At 45.0% G+C, this 23534-nt stretch overlaps 1 protein-coding gene across 1 annotated transcript in view; it reads right to left on the bottom strand.

Moving 5' to 3' along the window:
* The window catches only part of LRRC1 (leucine rich repeat containing 1), a 124490-nt gene that overhangs the window by 7777 nt on the left and 93179 nt on the right, over nt 1–23534 (bottom strand). Inside the window, exons 5-11 of the mRNA XM_057699349.1 lie at nt 20705–20761; nt 20343–20406; nt 19876–19950; nt 17091–17235; nt 14898–15016; nt 13374–13457; nt 3945–4060 (exon numbers count right to left, since the gene is read on the bottom strand). Of these exons, the coding sequence (XP_057555332.1) occupies nt 3945–4060; nt 13374–13457; nt 14898–15016; nt 17091–17235; nt 19876–19950; nt 20343–20406; nt 20705–20761 (660 nt within the window). The remainder of the gene's footprint in view (nt 1–3944; nt 4061–13373; nt 13458–14897; nt 15017–17090; nt 17236–19875; nt 19951–20342; nt 20407–20704; nt 20762–23534) is intronic.

Raw genomic sequence — 23534 nt, 5'->3', positions numbered from 1 at the left:
GTTTTCAAAAATGTTTAAAGATATATAGAGAGAACATAATCAGTGAAAAAATGTAAATGATACCAAAATATCTAAACTGAAAGCCCCCTGTAACCTCAAGTTTCCAGCCTTCCTCTATGGGACCCACTTAAATATTCTGGTATCCTCTATAGGTAAGGCTTTTTAAAAACAAAAACAAGAATGAGAGCACCAGGTACCATCCACGCTCGCTCTCTGCCCTGGACATCGTGGGTCACGATGCATAGAAATAGCTCATTCTTGAGCTGCTCAGTATTCCACAGTCTGGCTACACTGTTGTATTGGGTTTTGTCTTTTAATATTTTTTTCCACTTTTACTGAGATATAATTGACATATACCACTGTGTGGGGGCTTCCCTGGTGGCACAGCGGTTAAGAATCCGCCTCCCAATTCAGGGGACATGGGTTTGAGCCCTGGTCCAGGAAGATCCCACATGCCACGGAGCAACTAAGCCCGTGAGCCACAACTACTGAGCCTGTGCTCTAGAGCCCATGAGCCACAACTATTGAGCCCACGTGCCACAACTACTGAAGCCCATGCACCTAGAGCCCGTGCTCCGCAACAAGAGAAGCCACTGCAATGAGAAGCCCGCGCACCACAACAAAGAGTAGCCCCTGCTCACTGCAACAAAAGAAAGCCCGTGTGCAGCAACAAAGACCCAATGCAGCCAATTAATTAATTAATTAATTTTTAAAAAATACCACTGTGTAAATCTGAGGTGGACAATGTGATGATCTGATACATACAGTCGGCACTCAGTGTCTGTGGATGCAGGACCTGCAGATGTGGAGGGCCGACTATACTATGGCATCTTACATAAGGGGCTGGGGCGTCTGCCTGTGTGGGTACCCTCAGGGGTGCTGCAGCCAATCCCCCCACGGATACAGAGGGATGACTGTATTGGCAAATGATTACCTCAGTAGGCTTAGGACCTCCATCTCCTCACATAATCACCGTGTGGGGGGGGGGGTGGGGGGTGGGGGGGGTGTTGGAAACATTTAAGATCTACTCTCTTAGCACCTTTCAAGGATACAAAAGTGTTGTTACCTATAGTTATCATGCTGTATGTGAGACCCCCAGAACTTATTCATCTGCTAACTGGAAATCTGTACCCTTTAACTGGCATCCCCTCATTTCCCCCACCTGCTGGCCCCTGGCAACCACCAGCCCACTCTCTGTTTCAATGAGTGCAGCTTGTTGAGATGCCACTTATAAGTGAGATCACACAGTATTTGCCTTCCTCTGTCTAACTTATTTCACTTAGCAAAATGCCCTCAAGGTCCATCCATGTTCTCGTAAATGGCAGGACTTTCTCACGGCTGAGTAATATTCCACTTCATATATACGTATATATGTATGTACACGCTCACATTCACACACACACACCCCTCGTATCTTCTTTATCCACTCATCTGTCGGATGCTTAGGCTGTTTCCATATCTTGGCTACTGTGAACAAAGCTGTAGTTAACATGGCAGTGCAGATACTTCTTCAATATCCTGTTTTCTTTTCCTTCGGGCATATGCCCAGCAGTTGAATTGCTAGGTCATACAGTAGTTCTCTTTATAATTTCTTGAGGACACGTCATACTGTTTTCCATTGTGGCGGCACCAATTTACATTCCTGCCAACATCGCACAAAGGTTCCCTTTTCTCAGCATCCTCACCAACACATGTTATCTCTTGTCTTTTTGATAAAAAGCCATCCTAATAGGTATGAAGAGAGATACCTTTCAGTCTTTTTAATTTTTTGATTATGAAATTCAAAGGTACAAACTATTTCCCCATTGACAGCCATGATTTGCAGTATTTGGTACTGGTAATACTGAGAGGAAGATGCTCAAATACCTGATTTTGTGTACTTGGTGGATAGTCACACGGGAAAGAAGCTAAGAGTTAAGGACATATGTATTCTGGGCCCTCAGGTGGTTGCTGATACAAGGCACCTCCACTGTTTCTGTACCAGAAGGCCTGGTGCTTTAGTTTCCAAGTGGCATTTTAGCGTTATCCTTGCTATAATTTTTCCTATCAAACATGTCAAAAAAAAAGTTTCTGGAAACCGACGTGCAGTCTCCCTGCGCCGTCTGCTATTTTTATATGCTTGGAGGGAGAGGCAGAAACTTCTGTTGTATTTGGTAGGACTTCCCATGGTGTTACATTTCTGCACGCTGAAAAGCTGACATGGCAGTCTCTTTTTAATAGTTTCTATATGATACTTTAAATAAGTACTAATTAAATATTTTCATAAGCTTAAAGTCTGGTTATGCATCTATATATATAATGGGCTAAATGACATACTTAACTGACTCAGAGGACAGCTATGGAACTCGACTTTTTAATCGGGTTTTCTACACCCCAGGCCAAGGATTAAAAATCGAACTCTCCCCTTCTTCTGAGAACTGGAGAATGGAGTCTTCACACTCGTGTGAAAAACATTTTTAGACGTCAGAGCCATCTTTCTGCTCAAGAATTAGTGATGCAAATCCATGCTCCACAGAGTGACAAGAACCGGGGCGGGTCCGGAGTCACTGAGCTTCTAGTGCTGCAGGGAGAGCGCAGGAGGGAAGGGCCCTTCTCAAGCTGCACGTCTCCTGTTGGGCTTAATCCAAGCAGAAATTCAACCTCCAGCTCAAATTCATCCTGAGTTTCTAGTCACCAGTGAGTGGCCTTAAGAATCTATCAAGATGTCCTGAGAGCATCAACTTTAAAACGGTGAGCGTCCCCTGAGGCCATGACTCATCCGCGGGATGCCCCGAGTGCTGCTGCTTGCCTAGCACTGCTGTCCAAGATCCATTAGCAGGAGTGAAAAATGGTGGCTCGAGCCTGACCCGTGAGCAGCAAATCACCTAGGACACCATCCCCCAGGCACTTTTCGGATCTCTGGCCTTTACCACTTAGAAGCATTGATCATCTTCCCCTGGTCCAGCACTCTTCCTCCTGTCTAACTATGTAACACCCAAAAGCATGTTTTAAATTCCTTTTGGCAACAAAGCCTGTGATATCAGGCCCTTCGCAGTGGCCTGCCAGCTGTTCTGTAACATGAACACTTTTAACATTTCCATTCGGTCGACAAACATTCACCAGGCATCTACTGAAGGGACAAATCCCAGTGACACACAAACCAGCACATCTCACTTTAGGCAACTTTAGCTTTAGGAGGGTCTCACGCCAGTAAACAGGCAATTATCATCAGGGTAATTCAGAAATGCAGTCCCAGAGAGAAGGCTTCCTGGAGGAAAGAGGAGCATGAGCGCCAAAGGATAAAAGTGGGGAGACAGAGAAGGGGTTGGAGGTTGGGAAGAAGAGCCTGGGTTAGGCAGGCTCAGGGGAAGGAAAGTGCAGTGACATTTGCGGTGATGAAATTAGTTCTGAATGGCTGAGACGACTGTAGTCCACCTTCCAGAGTGTGGCGCCTCAGGTTTTTTACCCTATGAACCACGTGGCAATTCTGACATTAGCTGAGGATCTTCTCGCCAGCAAAGGGTCCCTGAATACAATTTCGTTCGCAATGTCATGGAGTTCAGAGTCACGGGCAGGACACATCAAGACCCCTGGCTAAAATCTAGCTCACACTCATTGGAGCTCACTTTTCAGATGAGGAAACCAAGGCCCACGATGACCCACGGAAGCCAGTTATGGAAGCCAAGACCTGGGTCTCCCTCCCCCCTTCCATCGCAGGACTGCCATCTGGGAAGCATGTGTCCAGCCATGTCCACCATAACCTTAAAGGACCCCATGCTCTGGCAGCCCTTGACCTTGCCCACAAGATGGGGCTCCATCACTCCCATGGCTGCCCCAGACTGAGAACTTCTGGGCCCATATATACTGATGCAACCCATCAGTATATATTTTATTGAATACAAGGTGGAGCAAAAGCTAGATGGCCAAGGCTGGGGTGGACGACCGTTGGCTTGTCTCAGGCTTACCTGTTCCCTGCCACGTCCAGGACGTGCAACTCGGCAGCCCGTGACACCTCCGCAGGGATCCGAGTCAGTCTGTTGTCGCGCACACAGAACACGGTGAGGCTGCAGCACCCGCCAATCTACGATGGGAAAGAGAATACAACTGTTTTCCATGCTTTTCTGGGAGATGGGGGTGGGACTGTTCATCAAATGGCATGAAAAGGATGCACGAAATTATATCACACGATTTTAAGTCTCACTGATGACCGACTATGATTGATTTAAATCATATAAAACAGAGTCGTTCAGTAAGCTTAAAAATCCCTGCAAAACATTAAACGTACATTCTAAATTAAGTCAAGAAAATAAACCATACAGTTCAAAACTGTATTCTGAACAGAAAGTCATTTTCTACTGCTACCTAATGCAACTGCATCTTTCAAATATGTTAACCAGACAACACAGGTCCAGATATATATTATTTGGTAATATGGGAGTTTAAGAATTCTAGGTTGGAAAAGAATATGATAAAGGATATATATACACATACACACACACACACACACACATATACACATATGCATAACTGAATCACTTTGCTGTACACTAGAAACTAACACAACATTGCAAACCAACCATACTTTAATAAAAAATACAATTAAACAAAAAAGAATTCTAGGTTTCAAAAGTTAGGCCAAAGATGATACACACACACACCCCACACACCCCTTTAAAGACCTGCCCATTATATTATCTTCAGTGTTCCAGTTTATTTAAAAAAGAGAGAGAGAGAGGGACATCTGAGAGATGACATTGATTTCTACCATACATCTTTTAACAGCCTTTGGTCACTCACAACTTAATCTGAAAAATTCATTTCCCTTCGACAAAAGCAAAATGAGCCATCTTTTAGCAAAAAGTGAATTTGGTTGCCTATGACCTACTGCTAAAAGCATATGTCAATATCTGCATCCACACCAAATTTGATTCCTTTTTTCTTTTTTAAAGTAACAGATTCAAAGGTATTTGAGCTTAGTATGAATCTGGTCTTCACAAAAGGATTCAATGACTCTCTTGAATAAGCTGGCTGTGGTTTCTACAGTCAGGAAAGCTGAACCAAGGGGGTGCAAAACCACCTCAGTTCCAGACACAACATCCCGCAGGCCTGCATCCACCCTACTCTCTCCACACATGCACTGTCCTGACTCAGGGCGGCTGCTGGAAAAGGGCTGATGAAGGGACCTATTGATTCTGATACATGGAAAAGTACCCCAGATCCTCCGCTGGAAGAGGAGCAAGACACCCAGATCTTCATCAGTATCTGAATATACCTTCTGCCCTTTTCTATTTATCTCTGTGTTAAATGTACATCTGTATCTCTAAAAGCACAATGCACATTTATGAAACTGCTACATAATTACCTTCAATGCACAATCTTATTATGTCTTCCCTTAGGAGTTAAGATAAGGATTTTGAAATAATATATTTAACCACAGCATAATGAATGTAAAAGAAATAACCATAATGGAGGAAAAAGAAAACTAAACGCACAAGAAAACACTGACTAACATTCCTCTCTGGTCACCTGGAAACACCCAGAGACGTAGCGTTCCCCTCGTTTCTCAGTACTCACATACTCCATCCCAGAAAAACTGGTTTGCTCACTGTCCTCTAAAAGACATCTTGTATTTTTGGCCGCACTGTTTCTTATAGATACACCCTTCTCCTTTCTGTCTTTTTAAAATCGTACCATCACCCCCAATTAGCTAAACATCCTCTACCCCAAAAACCCTTCCCAGGACCCTTGGTCCACATCAATCTGTTTCCTTTCTAATTACGGTCCATACAAATCCTCTGACGGATGGTTTGACGGGGCTGTTTTAATTTGCGTGTTTACGTGTAATCAGGATGCGTGGCATCCAATCTGCCCACAGGTGAAGCCCAGCTACCTACCAACATTCCTCATGAAGGTATGTCTTCATACTTGTATTTATTTGTTTACTTACTACTGAAAGGCGGCTACTTAAAGTTATCATCTGCTTCTGTGTGTAGCAATGGAGACCACAAAACTCTTTTCCCTGGTAAGAATCACTAGGGTGGCCTCACTGATGTTTTGTAAACATCGTGTCCTAAAAGAGGCGCATCTTCCGTGGGGCCTGGCATCCTTCCCTCCCTTGAGAAAGGGATCAGTTTAACCCAGGTGCCCAGGCACCAACCAGAAGGGAAGGAATCAAACCCCTGGACACCCTGGATCGTGTGAGGACCATTAGATTCTCCGATAAATTTGGGTGATCCCAACAAAGACCGACCCTTAGGGAGGAACATCCACAGTCCCCGGGGGGCCCCGGCCCCACTCCATGTGGACGGGCACCCGCTCTGGGTCTGCCAGCCAGGAGGGGGCCTTCTGGGTCAGCACATGGCTGAGGCCAGTCACGCCTCATCCCGCCAGGAGACGGGGCTTTGAGGAGACGGGGCTTTGAGGAGACGGGGCTTTGAGGAGAGAGCTTATCTGGACTCTGGGGAGGCAAAGCAGGTATCGGTTTTTTACACAATGATTCTCCCAATGGACAATGAGGCCCTGGGGGTGTACAGAGCCGAGGCTGCATCAGGATTCGGGGCTTCGCTTTGTTGTGAGGCCACCCGCCGCCCCAGATCTCTGCATGGGGCCCTCCTGTCACATACACCATGTGAACATTTTCAATTTGTACCATGTGCATATACCACCTATTCCTAAAAATTAATTACCTAAAGAAAGTGGGTCAGAAAGGACTCTGAACGTTGTCCGTGCAATAAAAGTTCCGGACAAGTTCATATCCCTTAAGTACTTTGGGGGAAAGAACGGGAACTCCCGGTGGAGCGTGTGCACTGCCTCCATGTTTACAGTCTGTGATTTACTTTCTTCACTTTCCTTCCCTGCTCTAATCTCACACCATTTGAGAGCTCAAGGCGAGGAAAGCAGTGCATCCAAGAGCCTCAGGCGCTCTGGGTCGTCAAGGCAGGTGACTGGCCTCTGAGGGCCACTGGCCACATTTTGGGGAAACAGTGCAGACAAAGAGCCCACCTGGGCTGAGTGTATGAAGGCTGCCTAACTGGGCAAAAGGCAAAAGACACGCTCACGCCAAGCCAGCCGGGAGGGCACGGCGTGAAGCTCTGGCTTTGGGAAAAGATGATCGAACAGTCAAACCCATGACTCAAAAGACAGGGTTCTTCACAAACGTCACGGGGGATGCGGGGCAACGGAGGGAGGGGGTCTCCGACATCTCACAGACCAGGGGTGGAATTTAGGCTCCGTCCTAGGTCCTGCGGGTTTGGATATGTTACTTTAGCGAAAGTAACAGTGAGCACTAGATTGAAAGAAACCACCTGCCACAGCCCCTATCCTAGGACCTGGCCTACTGCTGCTGCCAGATAAACGTCGCTGTTGTTTTTCCAAGAAGTGAAAGTCGCAGGTCCCAGTGACAGGCTGTCCACACCTGAGCCCCTGCCACATTGCTGGAACTGTGCTGAGGCCACCCACCCACCTCTGCCCTGGATGCCCCAGAACCTCCTAAAACTCGGTCCCCCTGATGGTGCATCACAGAGACGTTTTGTGTTCACCGGAGTGAAGAACTGGCCTGAGGTCAGTATTGCATTCTGCATCATTCCCATGTAGTTCTGCTTTCTCTTTGGGGTTTGGGAAGTCAAGTTTACAGGCTCCTTAGGGGTCAGTAGGATAAAATGCCTCCATCACTTAGAAATTCTGAGAAGCAGAGTCACTGTTTAAACAGCTTATTACCAGTGACATAGGAAACTGATATTTTCAAACTCCCTTTAACCACAAAATAGCACACAAGGATAGCAGCATCCCAGAAAAGAATACAAGGGCTTGGACTTGGATTCTCTGAGAATTACAGAAGGTAGCTGAGGGCCCTTGTTGAGCTGTTCTGTGTTCTCCTAATTCAAGACAACACCATCCTTAACTCTTCGCCACTGATCTGGTCCATCTCAAGGAGATGGGACCTGTAGGTCACTGAGCAAACCTTCAGTCAGGTCAACTTTCCCTGAGTATTAAATGCCTGCAGGTGACAGCTTAAAGGAGATAATCAAGCTGATTGCATGACTGAAAGAGAAAGCCTGTATTAGTCACCTCTGCCTATATCCTGCTTTGTGAATACCTGCCCTGAGTGGAAAGGAACTTTCATTTTCCTTCACATCTTCCTTTTGATATTATTTGTAACAGAACTGAACCCACATTTCACTGGCAAGAGGAAAAATGTACAATAAGCAAAATCTGGTCAAAATCTGATTTGAACAGAAATAACATGATGTGTAATTTTAGAAACCAAAGACTATTTTTGCCTTTCCCATCATCATCTGTGGCATATTATTCAAATGCTCCCTGCTCCAGAAATATTTTGGAAACCATGTGGGTTTGGGACTCCCTGAATTGCTGGGCCACTGACATCAAAATATCCATGAACAGCGACAGCATTCTTCTAATTATAAAAAAGTAACTTAGTCGACTAGAAAATAGAAACTACATACATACACACACACACACACACACACACACACACACACACAAAAGCACGACGAGAAAATAACTCACACCAAATCCTGCCACAAAGCAATAATCAGTCTTAACATTTTGAGGTGCAAATGCCATGCATTCGTGATTATAAATATGCATGTCAGCAGAATGAGAACCAGTACTAAGTGCTATGATCTTTAGCACCTTGGTTTGCATACGACATCAAGAATGGTTTCCCATGTGATTATGCATCTAACAGGATTTTTACTGACCACGTGGTTATTTCCCTCTACCGATGGATCACAGGTTCCTCAGCAGCCCACCATTTTAGACACTGCTAATTAGTTCTGCCATTTCTTTGCTGTGTGATCCTGGACAAGGTATTTAACCTCTCTGAGTCTTAGTTTAGAAATCGTTTGGATGTTGATGATGATTTACCTACACCTCAGTTGTGCAAATCAGACAAGGATTAGTCTGAAGGCACTTGGCACAGGGCCTGGCACTTGTCAGCTGCCCTGGTACATGCTTGGCACGGTGCCTGGAACATGTTAGACGCTCCTGCACACACTGGGAGAAGTAATCTTGTGCGTGAGTCTCAGTGTACATCTTTAATGGTTCTCGTAGGATAAATTCCTAGACGCGGAATTACAGAATCGGAGCGTAAGCACATTTTTCAAGTTTTTAATAATATTACCAAATTCCCTTCCAGAGAAGCCATAATAATTTATACTTCCATGATAATATGCACTTTTCTGTATTCTCACCAATATTTGGTATATTTTTTAAATCTTGAAAATTTGATAGGTGAAATGCTTTAATTAAGATTTTGTGAATAATGATTTCACATTAAAAGCCATTTCTATTTTTTTCTCCTGGGAATCACTTACTGATTTTTGTAGGGGGTTCTTTGCTTTTCTTTGTCTACTTTTCCAGAGTGGGTACATCTCTTTTCTCAATGATATGAAAGAATTTCTAACGGAGTAAGGAAAGAAAGCCCTCATGTGCGATGCTGCCAATGTCCCCCTGCCCCCCCCCGCTGCCTTTATTTTCTTGAAGGTCAGAAATCTCATTTTCATATAGACAAATCCATCAACTGTTTATTTTATGACTTATTTCCTCTTTCACGTTTAGGAATGCCTTCTCCACCTTGAAACCCAACAGTCAGCTTTTTTTTTTAATTCTAGCATTTTTAGGTTTTGCCTTGTCTCTTTTATTCATCAATAATTCACTTTAGAACATCATGGGAACTTACTCTAGAAGAACTTTAAACTGTACTGATAAGAAGGCAGAAAGCTATCCACAAAGTGAATACCTACATCCATGGACATTTCTGAAGAGCACAGTAATATCTGTGGGTGATTCATGTTCACAGATTGCCTGACAAAGGAAAGCTTTGCTGAATGATCTGCAAATCCTCCCTTATCTGACTGGACAGGTAGGATGTAGTTAGAGTCACTTCCATTTTGACTTAATGGAGACGAAAGACTAAGCCCTAAACTTGGATATGTGTTCAATTTCTTCCAGCCAAGAACTCTTTGTGGTCTAGGTTATTTAAAGGTAAGATGCGGCTGAAAATGTTATAAAGTGTGTCTCTCTGTCTTCATACCTATGATCACACATGTACTGCCTTCCTGTCTATCCGCAAATCACGCTGCGACAGAGCCTCCTCCCCTTAACTCTTCCCTCCACCAAAAACAGGGTTTTTTTTAGGGAACTTCCTTATCACAGAAACATACATACTTGAGCAAACAGGATGAGAAATAAAAGATGCAAGTAAGTGGTCTGAAACATCAGAAACATGCCACATGTAGCAAATAGAGCAAATCTAGCCTGTCCCTCAGACAGAACCGTGCCAACAAACTAGGATTTGGTGAAGGCAGATGAGCTGCCAAGTTGTGCCTTTCAGAATCTCTGAATAACTTAAGACGTAATTCACAGAAAAGCATTCTTTCGAGAGAGAATAATCGGAACAAATCTGACAAACACATAACAAAATCAGGTTCCAGGCCATGCAGTCATTTAAAAAAACAAAAACAAAACTGAGTTTCGAGGAAAATGTCCAATGTTTTACAATGACGAGCACACAAAGCAGTCAGCCAGTCTGAATCTTCATGCACTTGAGAAGCAGAATGGCAGTCAGAGATGCAATTGTGGTCTGAACGATACTTACAAGATTGCAAGTTTACCTGACTTTTCTAAATTTCCAAGCAGCGAACAATTAAGAAAACAAGAGACATTCACTGATTTGCAAATGTTTACTACACACAACACCACATAACACATAACAGAATCTATTATTGGGACCCACACAGTGCAAACATTTTCCCCTCAACCATTTGGGAAAAAAATGCAAATAAATGCTGCTGTAGACAAAGGAACTGTGCTGTAAAACTGACAATATGCAACACTATCAAATGGGGGAAAAAAAGACAGAAAAGAGGAAGAACAACACAGCACACTAGACCAATGGCCATTAATACATCTATGGATTTGGGGCACATAAATGGAATTGATCAGCATTTCAGTTTAGGTGCATCATGCATGCGACTTAACTGTTCAAGAGGAAGTAATCACGTTTGGAAAGAAAACAATCCAATCAGGAGAGTGCAGGATTTGATGGGAGGGTATCAAGCTGGGAGGCAGAGTGCATGCATGTGTGCGCGCGTGCGTGTGCGCGCACACTCACACACACACACAGACTCTCTCTCACACTCACACTAGACCATCAAACGACACCCAGTTCAAGGTGAGGGGCCGCTCAGTGGTGTGGCTGCTCAGCCCAAGGGTCAGAGGCCAGCACTGCCCATTTCTGCAGGGTCAGCAAGCTGGGACCCACAGTGGAATGTCCTAGTCTGGGAGCTGAGTGTAAAACGCAACAGGACCCTATGGTCCTCCCCACCCCCCAAATGTCCTCAGCCTGCCTTTCATCTGTGGAAAACTTTAGCCAAAGAATACGTTTAATCAGAGAAGGGAGAAAATGCAGAAACAAAGGAAAACAGTCAAAGGAGACCAAACAATAATAGTTCAGTCACGGACCTTTAGTTCCTCCTCAAGGGCTACAGATGATATTCTGAGCCATACCCTGTGAACTGTCTTATAGATACTGAAACCCCCACCAGGTGGAAGAAGTTAACCAGAAGTTAACGTGATGACCAGACTGTAGCTGTGACATAAGCTGCCATAATTCCGAGAACTGGCCTCAAGGAAATGGGAACAAACAGACCCTGGAACTGAAGACTAACTGTATGTAAAACAATCAAGATGACACTGGTCAGACCACCAGTGACCAAGTTCAAGATGACTGTCAGAGCTGCCTGTGCTGTTTCTGCATGTAGCCCCTTCCCTGTATCTATAAAAGCTCTTGTCCACTGATGGTCAGCCGTCTACCCCCCCCCGCCCACCCCTCCAGTTGTCGGCATCCAAAATAAAGCAAATTTTCCTTTCCACCAACCTGGCCTCTTTACTGGTTTTTGAGTAGCGAGCAGCCAGACCCCACTTTCAGTTACAAGTGTGTGTGAGTGAGAGTGAAATGGGCTAGAAAAGAGCCAGTCCCCTGGGGTCTAAACAGCTCTGCTTTCTTGGGCAGCTGAAGGAAAAGGCACAGACTTCGTTCCTTGATGAAACTCCAGAAGCCAGGAAAGTGATCCCATTGTAACTGCATTTTCTCAGAATAAAAAGAGGGCTATGCTAATATGATGGGGACAGTTTACAAGAAGAAACTCCTCACACGATTGTCCAAAATGTGCTCCTTTGAAAGAGCAGATCCAAAGAGAGGGCGGGGGACGTGGCAGGTGGGGGGTGACCTTGCTGGAAATGAACATCACACTCAGAAGCACTCTCTTCGGCATTTACTGAAAACATTCCTCAAATGTATTAATTTTCTAAAGTGTCCAAACTAAAGATGATTTGACCTTCCTTTACCCAAGCAAGGTCCTGCCTTATGTCAAGGCCACAGCGATGAAAAGGTGGGTTTGATCTGTACGAGCTGAGCGGCCAGGCTTTCGTGGGCTTGGCCACTGGGGGACACATCTGGAACCTTCTCTCGACTCCCAGCTGTGTGAGCCCCAGTGGGAAAAGCGTCTCACCAGCCTCAGTTTCCTCATCCATAACGTGAGGAAACCCTCACGACCTCAAAAGCTGTTGTGACGACTCAATGAACATACACAACAGCACCCAGCACAGGGCAGGGCATTGAGAGAGGAAATCATGACTCTTTTCTGCATCTCCCTGCATATGTTTGTGTGTCCCATCCACACCCATCCACACGTGCTCTCCAACAAGTACAATGAAATGCTCAGAACACCAGCTCCGTGCTTCGGTTTATCACTTTGAGACTGGAACCAAAACATTTTAATGAGCAGAATCTCTTGTGTCCCAGTTCAGCTGAGATGGAAATTTAAGTCTTTCTGCTGGAAACAGGTCTACTTAAATGCCAGTGTTCAGGTCACAGCTGTGTGAGACGGCCAGCAATACCGAATGGAAGCATAAGGATGTTTGTTATAAAAGTGACCAACACAGCCAAATAATTAATTAATTAATTTTTAAAAAAGCATCCGTTTTTACAACTCCAACGGCTATGGGATGGTTTAACTCCTCATTAAACCCAAAGTCATCCCCTTCCTCTGCCCAACTCCCAGATCACCCCCTGCTGTCAATGGTGTCACTGTGCTCCTAGTTCAACCCCATAATGTCGTCCTCTCTGTCCCCCTATGAATTCACCTTTCCCAACTCTGCTCACAGCCATCGGACCCACCTACTCTCCTTAACGTGGCTGATGGTCACTCTTTGATACAATTCCTCCAACCATCCCTGGACCCACAGATGAGAGTTCACACCTTTAAAAAGCACCACATAAGTCTTTTAAAGTACTTGACATCTTTGATCCCTTGTGTGTTATTATTTCTTTATAATTATTATTATGTTATTTTCTTAAAAGCACATACCTCTTTTGGTAAAGACACTAATTTATTTCTGTCTGCATTCAAGTTGCTCAACTTCTTAAGTTTTCCAATGCTCTTAGGTAAAGTCTGTTAAAATAACATTTTTGTTATTAACTTCATGCACACTTTTAACATGGCTCAGAGTAAAACAGATCTTTTCAAGAACTGAGAGAAGCTAATCTCATCCGGTCAAAGAAGTGGCGGTTCTTCCTGAATGTCAGGTGTTTGTAACACTCACTTGGGGGATGGGGCACCTAATATTTTGTATTTTTGTAGAAAATGAAATGAGGTCAAAGGCACAGGCCTGGGAACAGAGAAAGACCTAGTAAAAGAGGTAATGAAGGCTCTTCAAGTCAAGGAAGTGAAATCTGTGCCCTCAAGATTCATCCCTTCCCCGCCTGCACCTCCGAGAACAAGAGATGGTGGCTTAGATGCCTGTGGAGGCCAGAGAGCTGGGCAGGCAGTGAGAGCCTGAGGTGGAGGGGTGGGGTAATGAGGCTGGGGAAACGGGGCTGCCACCTGGGCAGGTGTGGGGGCCCACGGCGGGCGGGGGGGGGTCTTCAACCCTGTTGGAATCCAGGGGTGCACACTGTTTTTCTGTTATGACTACCATCTGTAATTCTAAAACCAGAAACAAGGAAGGCGAGCCTGGTCACGCCCACCCCACCTGCCCGAGGAGGCCGCTGTCCTGTCTGAGGGGAAATGCTCCTGCCCGCCTCCCCCCACCAACTCCACATCCTTCACCCACACTTGCGGTCTTCTGCTCTTTTCACCCAAAGAGCATTACTTACTCTGTTTTAAAAAAAAAGGAGCAAAGGGAAGAAAAGAGGAAAAAGGAAAGCAGGGTAAAAACTAAAGTAACAAAATATAGAGAAAAGAGAAAGGCAGGAAAACATATTAAACAGCGGCTATAAAACGACAAGAGGAGAAGGGGGAGCAGATGGAGTGGAAGGTGAAGGACGACGGATGGAGAGGAAGCAGCAGGAGGTGAGAAGCGGCTGAGGTTTGCCGCCGCCCTGGGAGCCTGCCCTGGAAGGTGCTGCCCCGGGAGGATGGGGAGGCCTGGTCTAAGCCCAGGGCACCTGCACCACCTCACCCAGCTTCTCGGATACGGTGAGATCAAGGTCAAAGCCGTGCTCTGGCTCCTCCAAGAGAGCATCCCCCCACCCCCAGTGCTCCCAAGGCTTTCCAGGCCAACCACCATTCCTCCGCCTCTGGCCCATCCCCGGATGCCCCGGTGGAGGCATCAGCACCTCCGCCGACAGGGCCGATCCCCCCTCCTCGTGGGCTCCCGAGTACGCAGTTCAGTCCCTGCACCTTAAGCATCACAACCGGGACACACACAGAGGGGCCTGGACACGTCAGAACAGATCTTTATGTCACGTGTTTGCTTCTCAGGTCCCTCTGTTAGTTACAACATAAGGCAATTTCCATCCGGTCCACCCACATCACAAATAAGTAGAATCGACGCTTTCAGATGCAGAACCCACACCACTACTTTCCCTCTGACCCTGGAAGCACACTCACCAGAAGCCGGTTTTCCGTAAGAACCAATTCCGTGAGGCTTTCACAGTCCCCGACCGCCTCGGGCAACTGGGTGAGTCGGTTCTGATCCACCTTCAAGATTGACAGTTTCTTTAGTTTTCCTGTGAAAGCGTTATTCAAACTCATTAGTTATCACTGTCTTCCTGATTACCGCTGGGCATTTCCTATCTGCTGTCCTTGCTCATTTGATTTCCTCACCTAGCTTTTCAGGATATGAAACTGTGTCAAGCATGAAAGGCTGAGACTTCAAATCGTTTGTTCAGAATGTCAAAAGCAGCCGGCAATTAGTGGCAAATCATTTGAAAAGTCGCTACCTAAAAATATCACGTCAGAGCCCAAAGATTTCAGGAAAAAACAAACAGCTGGCTGTTAAAGCATCTTTAAGAACAGGAAACATCTCGTGTAGACAGGAGAGATGTTCATGTTACTCTGAGAATCATCCTCGCTAAAAACAAAAGACAGCACAGTGCAGTTTATTCTATCGCCTGTGAATGACAGTGACTCAGTGAAGATCCCTACAGTGAAGTTCGAGTCTACAGAGTCAGACGGTAATCTTCAAAAAGCCACATAAAGACTGATCTATTTCACTCCAGGCAGGGAGAATGGACTCACGGCGATGACCTCAGGCCACGGGAAAGGAGCTGGGGTTTACTGCAGCCTCCTCAGCCCCCACGGGATGGAGGAGATCCTCAGTCATCAGATTCTCACTTTCCACTACTACTTCATCAGGGGCTGAGCCTACAGAGCAGACGTCCTTGCTATCCATGGAGAATGGCTGGCATGATGACCCTGTCCCCAGGAAAATCGGAGAAGAGCCTCTATCATAAAAGAGACATAAAGCTAGAGACGTGGAGACGCTGTAAGGATGAACTTCCTTTGTATGTGGTCATGGGGCAAAGCAGGAGAACTCACCAATTGCTAGGCTCCTTGTTTAGCATAATCAATACCAACTAACTCTGTCCCCAGAGGGTTCCCCCAGTCCTCAGGCTGGGAGACCCATTAGCATCCTCCGCGGGGCATGGAATCCTACAGCCGACAGAGCTCACCCCAAGAGCCTCCTCAACAACATCACTGACAAGTGGTGCTGCAGCCTTTCCTTGAATACTTCTAGTGACGGGAGGATCATTTCTTCACTAAGCAGCCCAAACTGATTCATAACAGATGTATTTTAAGCTCTTTCTTAAATTAAATCCTTTCACCCACTTGAACTAAAAGACAGAATAAATCTCCTTCTACCTGACAGCCTTTCAAAGGCTTGACATCAACCGTCTCATGCCTCCTATTCCTCCCTTTCCCAACAACAAAACACCCCCAGTCCCTACAACTGCTTTCTCACGCCATATATGAGCAAACATTTCTCCCTGGAGTTAAAGTCCCCATCAATTTCCCAACCAGCCTCAATGAAAAGGCAGGGTCTGTATCTTCACCGGGTCACTGTCATCATCTGGACCAATTACCAGAAAGGAAGGGGTCCTGTGTCACACAGCTTCTCCAACTACTGAAAACCTTTCCCAAATTCCCTTTGATGTTTTGAATACAAGCTAAGTGAAGGTCAGAGACAGCTATCCTATGACAACCACACAGTTAAATATAGTTTCTTACAATTTCTAGGCAGCTTGGCTAAGGCAGAGCTGACAGCCCACGTCTGTTTATATCTTCTCTGCATTTATTTTCTCACCCTGGGCTGAGTTCCTTTACGGTAAAGGAAACGTCTGGACTGTTTTTTAAAGGAAATAGCAAAGAATGGTTCAAGGAAAAGATGATTCTCGATGGGCCAGAAAAGGCTCAATACAACACCCACTCTCCGTGTAACAGCCCTTACCTGGGTCACACCCTAAGGTCAAAGGTCATTTCGCATAAACTATTTACGATGCTCAATTAGAAATGTCTCAGTGACTGTTCATATGCCCGAAACACATTCTATGATTTGGGCTGATCCCTACGGAAATCATGGAGACAAGATGCAGAGGAAGCAGGCAGAGGCCAACACTTCAAAGTGACAACACGTATAACTGTGACCAGACCAAAGTGACAGAAACTCTTGCCTACAGAGCAACTTAAACTGTATTAAATATTCTTTGCTTTCCTTCTTTAAAAACAAATGACTGAAGGAACCACATCCCCAGCACCTGAGAAGAGCCAGTGCCTTGGTAGTTAGTTATTTTCAACACTCACCGATACCATCTGGGAGCATTTCTAACAAGTTCTGGGAAATGACTAAATCTGTTAATGAAGTCAGGCCGCTGATTTCTTCGGGAAGTCTTTCCAACCTGTTTTCAGAGACATCTAAGCAGAGCAGGTTCTTCAGATTTCCTATTTCCTACATCAACGACACAGGAAAAGAAAGTCATCCCTGAACCTGCCACAGAATGGAGGAATTTGTCACAGCAATTTTTCAAAATCGAATCCCACAGTGGTCCGAAGAATGTGCCCTTCACGCGGTGCGAGTGTGCAGGCCGGGGGTAGGTTTCCAGACCCTCTTCCAATGAAAACGGGAAGCTGTATGAATCACATACACGGAGCTGGGAGGGATGCCAAGCCCTCTGACTTCAGGCAGGCGAAGAATCACTCTCTTAATAAGATGAGGAGATTGACACCAAGAGAAAACGAGTCGTTTAAGGTCCCACAATTAGGGGAGGGGAAAAAAAAAAAAAAAGGAGGCTAGAATCCAGTTCACCAAGTTTGGAATCAATCACTCAGAAGGCAGCTCACACTTGAGAGTGAGCCTGAGGTGTCCTGGTAAGAACCCATCCACCTTCTATCTCCCGGAACAGGCAGCGCTCGTCACGACATCAGCGTGGCTGCTCCCCAGCCGAGCCAGAGTACACAGACCCGCGGACCTTCAGCAGCCAAGGCAGGAGAGGCAGATGCTGTGAAGGCGAACAGCTGACCCAGGAGAGGAGGAGACGCTTCATCGACTCTCACGTTCCATTCAAGAGAGCTCTTCCCTTCCGCTCTCCAAGTGCATCTTTTCTCTTATAACTGCCTCCACCTTTCCGTGCCACTGCCAGGCTGCTACATTGCTACCTGCAGTACCCTTCCAGCCGGACTGGTCTGGGCGTCCTCTGCCCGAGTCCATCCACAAACTGCGCCTCCATCTTTCCCTCCTGGAAGCATCGCTCCAGTCACGGATCAGACCCCTCCCCTAACTCCAGTGGTTCCCTGATGTCCACATAAGCACAAACTGCTCAGTCGGCACTGAATTTGGTCTGACCAGTTCTTCCAAGCTTATCTCCCACCGAATATACATCCTGTGACCCTCACCTCTGCGTTTCCTGCCTGCAGAAACCAGACCACATGTTGACTAATTTCATGCCAGGCCCCTGAAGCTGTTCTACTTTCCCATTCATTCCTTTTAACAATATCTTTGTCTCTTCTTTCTGTGATCCGTGAAGACAGGAAAATAATTCTGATTATCTGAGACTGATGTGTTCAGTCCTGGCTGAATAGAAGGTTATACAACAGGGCACATGAGATGTTGAAATAACCATTCATAACATGACCAGTGGCGTGTTAATTTCTTTGTGTTTAGGACGTGACATTTTGCACATAATCATTTACGTATATCTGTCCACACATATACTCTCCCCCTGCATGTCTAATAGCTGATATTTTCAATTTTACTGAAGTATAGTTGATTTACAATGTTGTGTTAATTTCTGCTGTACAGCAAAGTGACTCAGTTATACAAATATATATTTTTTTCATACTCTTTCCCATTATGGTTTATCACAGGGTATTGAATATAGTTCCCTGTGCTCTACAGTAGGACCTTGTTTACCCATCCTACATAGCTAATATTTTATTACTTTCTTAATAACTTCCTGGCGTCTTCCTCCATCCTTGGACTCTTAAGTAACTAGAATTCTTTCAATCAAGATTTCTATAGTTTCCTAGAGAAATCTAAGTGTTAATCAAACCCTTGCCCACATCAGTTACTGATCTGTCCTTTCCTTTTCCCAAATGCGGCCAAGACCTCAGAAACAGACTCAAATTAGTTCCTTAATTGCATTAGCTGTGGGTGATATCATGGTAACTCCAGCAATATAACTACAACAATTAGAATTTTACTTAAGTGCTTTTTTCTAGCATTAGGCTTCCCTGCACTAATACACATTCCCCACCCGAAGTGCACGGTCCCATCACGCTCACAGAGCCTAGCAGAGACAGCTTCCGAATTACTGTAAAATACGCACACCTAGACCATCATAAAATATATTCTGACTTCAAATCCTGCTATAAGAGGCACTGAAGAGTAAAATTCAGTAATAGCTGGAGAAAAACAAAGTAAGGGGGAAATGTTCATGTGTTGGTGTTTGTTTGTTTGTTCCAGTTTCTCTCTCAACTGACCAGAAGGCGGGTCTGCTTGCTGGGACCCACGAGATGACCACATACTCAGAAGCTCACACGAGGCTCCATTTCATTCCGAACGTGGTTCTCACACTTGGTAACAGTAGGAAAAACATGAACCGTGTGTGACATTCCCGCTAAACCATAAGCAACATATGGAAATAATACGAAATAAAAGGTTTTCGCATTGCTTTTACATCAACTATTATAGGGTAAAATGTGGTCAACTTAACCCAAAGCACTTGGCACGTCACAAACAGTGGCAGAAACTTCTACCATCAGAATCTGGCATCCTGGTAATTTCCAGGTTTGCTGGGCTTCAAGCAGGCAACCCAAGCATAAAGCAAGGATGAAATGAAATGCAGACCTCACGCACTAAAGGATATGTTTACTATCTTTAGAAACAGTGGGTTGAGGCTTTTAGTTTTTCTACAGCAATGCAGCACAATGAACGCGCAATATATTTTTCCAAATGTGCTTTTTCAACCAATGTTTTCTATAGAAGGTTTTCAAGATCCCTTCTATAGAAAATCTCACGTAGAAGCAGGAAATACGTGAGGGTGGCGATGGTTTTACATTTTGGGGGAGACAGTGTGAAATTACCACTCACCTGAGGTAACTCTGACAGTTGATTTCCATCCAACCAGAGATCCTTTAGATGTAAGAGCGCTCCAATCGATTCTGGCTAAAACAAAAAGCAATGTTACAGTAACAAAGCTCCAGTTTTTAGCCTTCCATTAAGAAAGAACCCGAATTTGACAGTTAGTAAAGTGGTACCGGAGAGGGAGGATGTTTGTTGGTACTTCTCTAACACCAGCACCCCCTTCCTAAAAGTATCCCCAACGCTCCCCCATGAATGCCAGCTGTCTCCACTCATGCCTGTCATCTCGAGCCCCCATCCTCCACCCCTGAACCATAATCCTTAACCCGTGTGAACTGAAGCACATTCGCTAACACTGCCAAGCTGTATCCGTGGAAACACTGGCTTACAGGCATCCCTACAGATCTCCCCCAAATATTCTGTAATCATAACTAAGCACAAGGTGAAATTCAAATCTCTCTTCAGTACAGACTTACCAAATTATATATTTCATTGTTTCCTAAATCAAGTTCTTCCAGTCTCCGTAGCTGGGTAAGGGAGCTATTTAAAACAAAACAAAACAAAACAAAAACAAAACAAAGGGAGGGAGCTCTTAGGACTTAGAAATGCTGAGCAAGATGGCATTCCTCACTTGGACTAGTTCCCCAAGATTCACCTGGATTTTACGGCCATAAACATTGCAAAGGAAAGACTATTGAGAGAAGGCTGGCATCTCTCACATTTTCCAAAAGACATAGAATTTCTTTTTGACAAGATACCGTAGTACTTTTTTCTTTTTTTAATGCTTCAAGAAGTTCATTCAGGACATAACCCCCTCTCCTTTTCCCCAGAGACTCACTCAGGGAGATACGTAAGAAGATTCTCTCTCAGTTCCAGTGAAGCCAGGTTATAAAGACTAGAAATGAACAGAAGGAAAAAGTATAAGGAACGTTCCTGAGATTCTTTCTACTCCACCCCTGCCCCTCCCCCCAGAGTACACACTCCACAAGGAGCAACTCTTAATAAGACCTTGTATGTCACTTCCCAGGAGACAAATATCTACAACCACCCCCATCCCCACCGAAAACGGCATCATCTCTACTTCCCAAGTTTTAATATTAAAATAAAAAGAGCAGTGTCATCACTGTAAGGCACCTCCTGCACATACTCTGTACCGTTGATACTCGAAAATAACTCTCCAGCCCTTGAAAGACAACCACTCCCAGGACCAAGATAGCAGCCGAATATGTGCTTCTAGGCTTTAGAATGTCAAAAATGTGCCGTTGCCATAAAAACAGGAAGACCTTTAATCTCACGGAGCTCTTCTTGCAAATATCAGGGACAGACCATGCCTGTTTGAAAGCAATGGGCGTCTTGGTCCAGAGAGTCCACATGCTCTACTTAAGACCAAAAGTTCACAGAGCAAGGGGACACTGAGACGCAGGAGGGGTCAAGTAATAACACTCCACGCGGTGCCGGGGAAGCGAGACTGATTCAATAAGCAGCGGCTGTGATGATGTTGCTTTTATTCTTAATAAACCCAAGAACGGCACTCTTTCCAGAAGATTCTCCTGCCTCTCGGCTGTAATCCACCTCTGTTAGCAACACAGTGCAAGGAGACAGATGTTCTCCCCAGATGCTGACGATCTGGGTGGCGGTGGCAATTCTGAATCAGCAGATGCCACACACGTCCAAGTATGTCAGCGCCGGCACGACGTGCTGATTCAGAACATCATCGGTTGGTCTATTTCTCCAGCAGGCACTGTGCTAAGCTCTAGCCAATCACGAACTCTAGCTTTTGCTAATGTCACCGGAGTATAACGCCCAGGTTTGGAGGACGTTTACAAGTGAGTGCACAGAACACGGGGAATCAGACATCATCCCAACACTTTAATCTCCCTTAATCCTCTGTTCTCCTTCCAACATCAAAACCAGAATTGTGGGCACTGACAAAGCTGGTTTTATAACATCAGAAAATGTAAATTTGACTTGCAGGAACAATGCAGACACACACATAAAGCCCATGGACTGGAAAGTGTATTTGAACCATACTAGGAAATGCACAGATACAGTATCTCCTCCTCCAGTTTTAGAGAACTAAAACTAATTTTAGAAATTTAGAAACTGAGTAACAGTGTTCACAATTTTTAAAGAAAAGCAAGCAAATAAAACTCTTTAGAATATACTTTTTTAAAAAAAAAAAAGACAATATCCCCGAGCATAAGTAATTGTGAATTTAATACCAAGAGTCTTTCCCCAAAATGCACCCAGGTGGGAGTCGCAGCTACCCAGTTCTACTGCCTCTGTGCCAAGCGTTTGTGTAGAACTAACATGGGAGGGAGAGGGAGGTCAAAAGGAGCCACCCAGTACCTGCCCCTGAAAGCAAACTGCTGTTAAGAGGAGGTAAGACATTAAGTCACTGTCAAAGTAAAAACTTAAAAACAAAGGGCTTCGTTTTCAGTTTTAAATGTTCCTGGAACCACTAGCCAGCTTTTTGGGGAAGGTGATCATCATTTGGCTGTTTTCACATTTCTATTTTATAAACCACTGATAGAACTGCCATTCTACCGATTTAAGGTTCACTACTTTCACACCTCTTTTAACTCACTAAAGACATCCACGAATCAAAGGAGGGAAAAAGTCCTTCTTGGCTTCAAAATCTTTACTGTGTCACCCAGGCCCTGAGTGTTGCACCAAGGTCTGCAGCCCAGGTCTGAGGCCTCCTGCCTGAAACAGAACAGAGCTGGGACCCATCCGCCACCTGAGGCGCAAGCTGGGGCAAGAGGTGCAGGGCGGAAACTCCTTACTGTGTCATCTGACCAGGAACAACCCAGCCCGCTGTCAATACCACTGGGGTGACACCATTAAGGAAAGTGGGGTCCATTCGTGTGAGGTCCATCAGACACTGGCAAAGCCACAATTCAAATCTGGTGACAGCCAAATCTGCCTTCACCCAGGGGCATGCCATTCTTTGGGACTCTCTCTTTAAAATTTACAATTTAAAAACACCTGTCAGGGACTTCCCTGGTGGTCCAGTGGCTAAGACACCCTGCTCCCAATGCAGGGAGCCCGGGGGTTCGATCTCTGGTCAGAGAACTAGATCCCGCATGCCTCAACTAAGAGTTTGCATGCTGCAGCTAAAGATACTGCATGCCGCGATGAAGATCCCCAGTGCCACGTGCCACAACTAAGACCCAGCACAGCTAAAAAAATAAATGAATAAATATTTTTTGAAAAATAAAATAAAAACACCTGTCAATTTTGGGCAAATACAGAAATCTTACCTCCTCAACCACACCAAGGACACTGGGGTTTTTGTTGGTTTATGTCACTTTAAAAATATGATACATATTTTGAAATTATCGTTAAATTTTGTCTTAAGGGGAAAAGGTACAGGCCACAGTTACTAAAAGCAAATCGCTCTTGAGCAAAAATGCTGCAAAAAAGCCAGCAGCCTTATGAACATAGAGAACTTATACTGGGTTGGCCAAAAGCTTCCTTTGATTTTTAAGTAAAAATAAAAGACACATTTGTCATTTTCACCAAGAACTTTATTGAACAACATATTCACTGTTTCGTTCCACTACCTTCTGCCATTTTTAGGCAACTTCATAATTCCATCTTCCCAAAACTTTTTATCTTTTTGAGCAAAGAAGTGTTCCAGGTGCCTTTTACAGTTTTCCAGGGAA

This window comes from Hippopotamus amphibius, chromosome 11, assembly GCF_030028045.1.
Source record: "Hippopotamus amphibius kiboko isolate mHipAmp2 chromosome 11, mHipAmp2.hap2, whole genome shotgun sequence".
NCBI lineage: Eukaryota > Metazoa > Chordata > Mammalia > Artiodactyla > Hippopotamidae > Hippopotamus > Hippopotamus amphibius.
The sequence above is the reverse complement of the archived record's forward strand: the minus strand, read 5'-3'. Positions and strand labels throughout refer to the sequence as shown.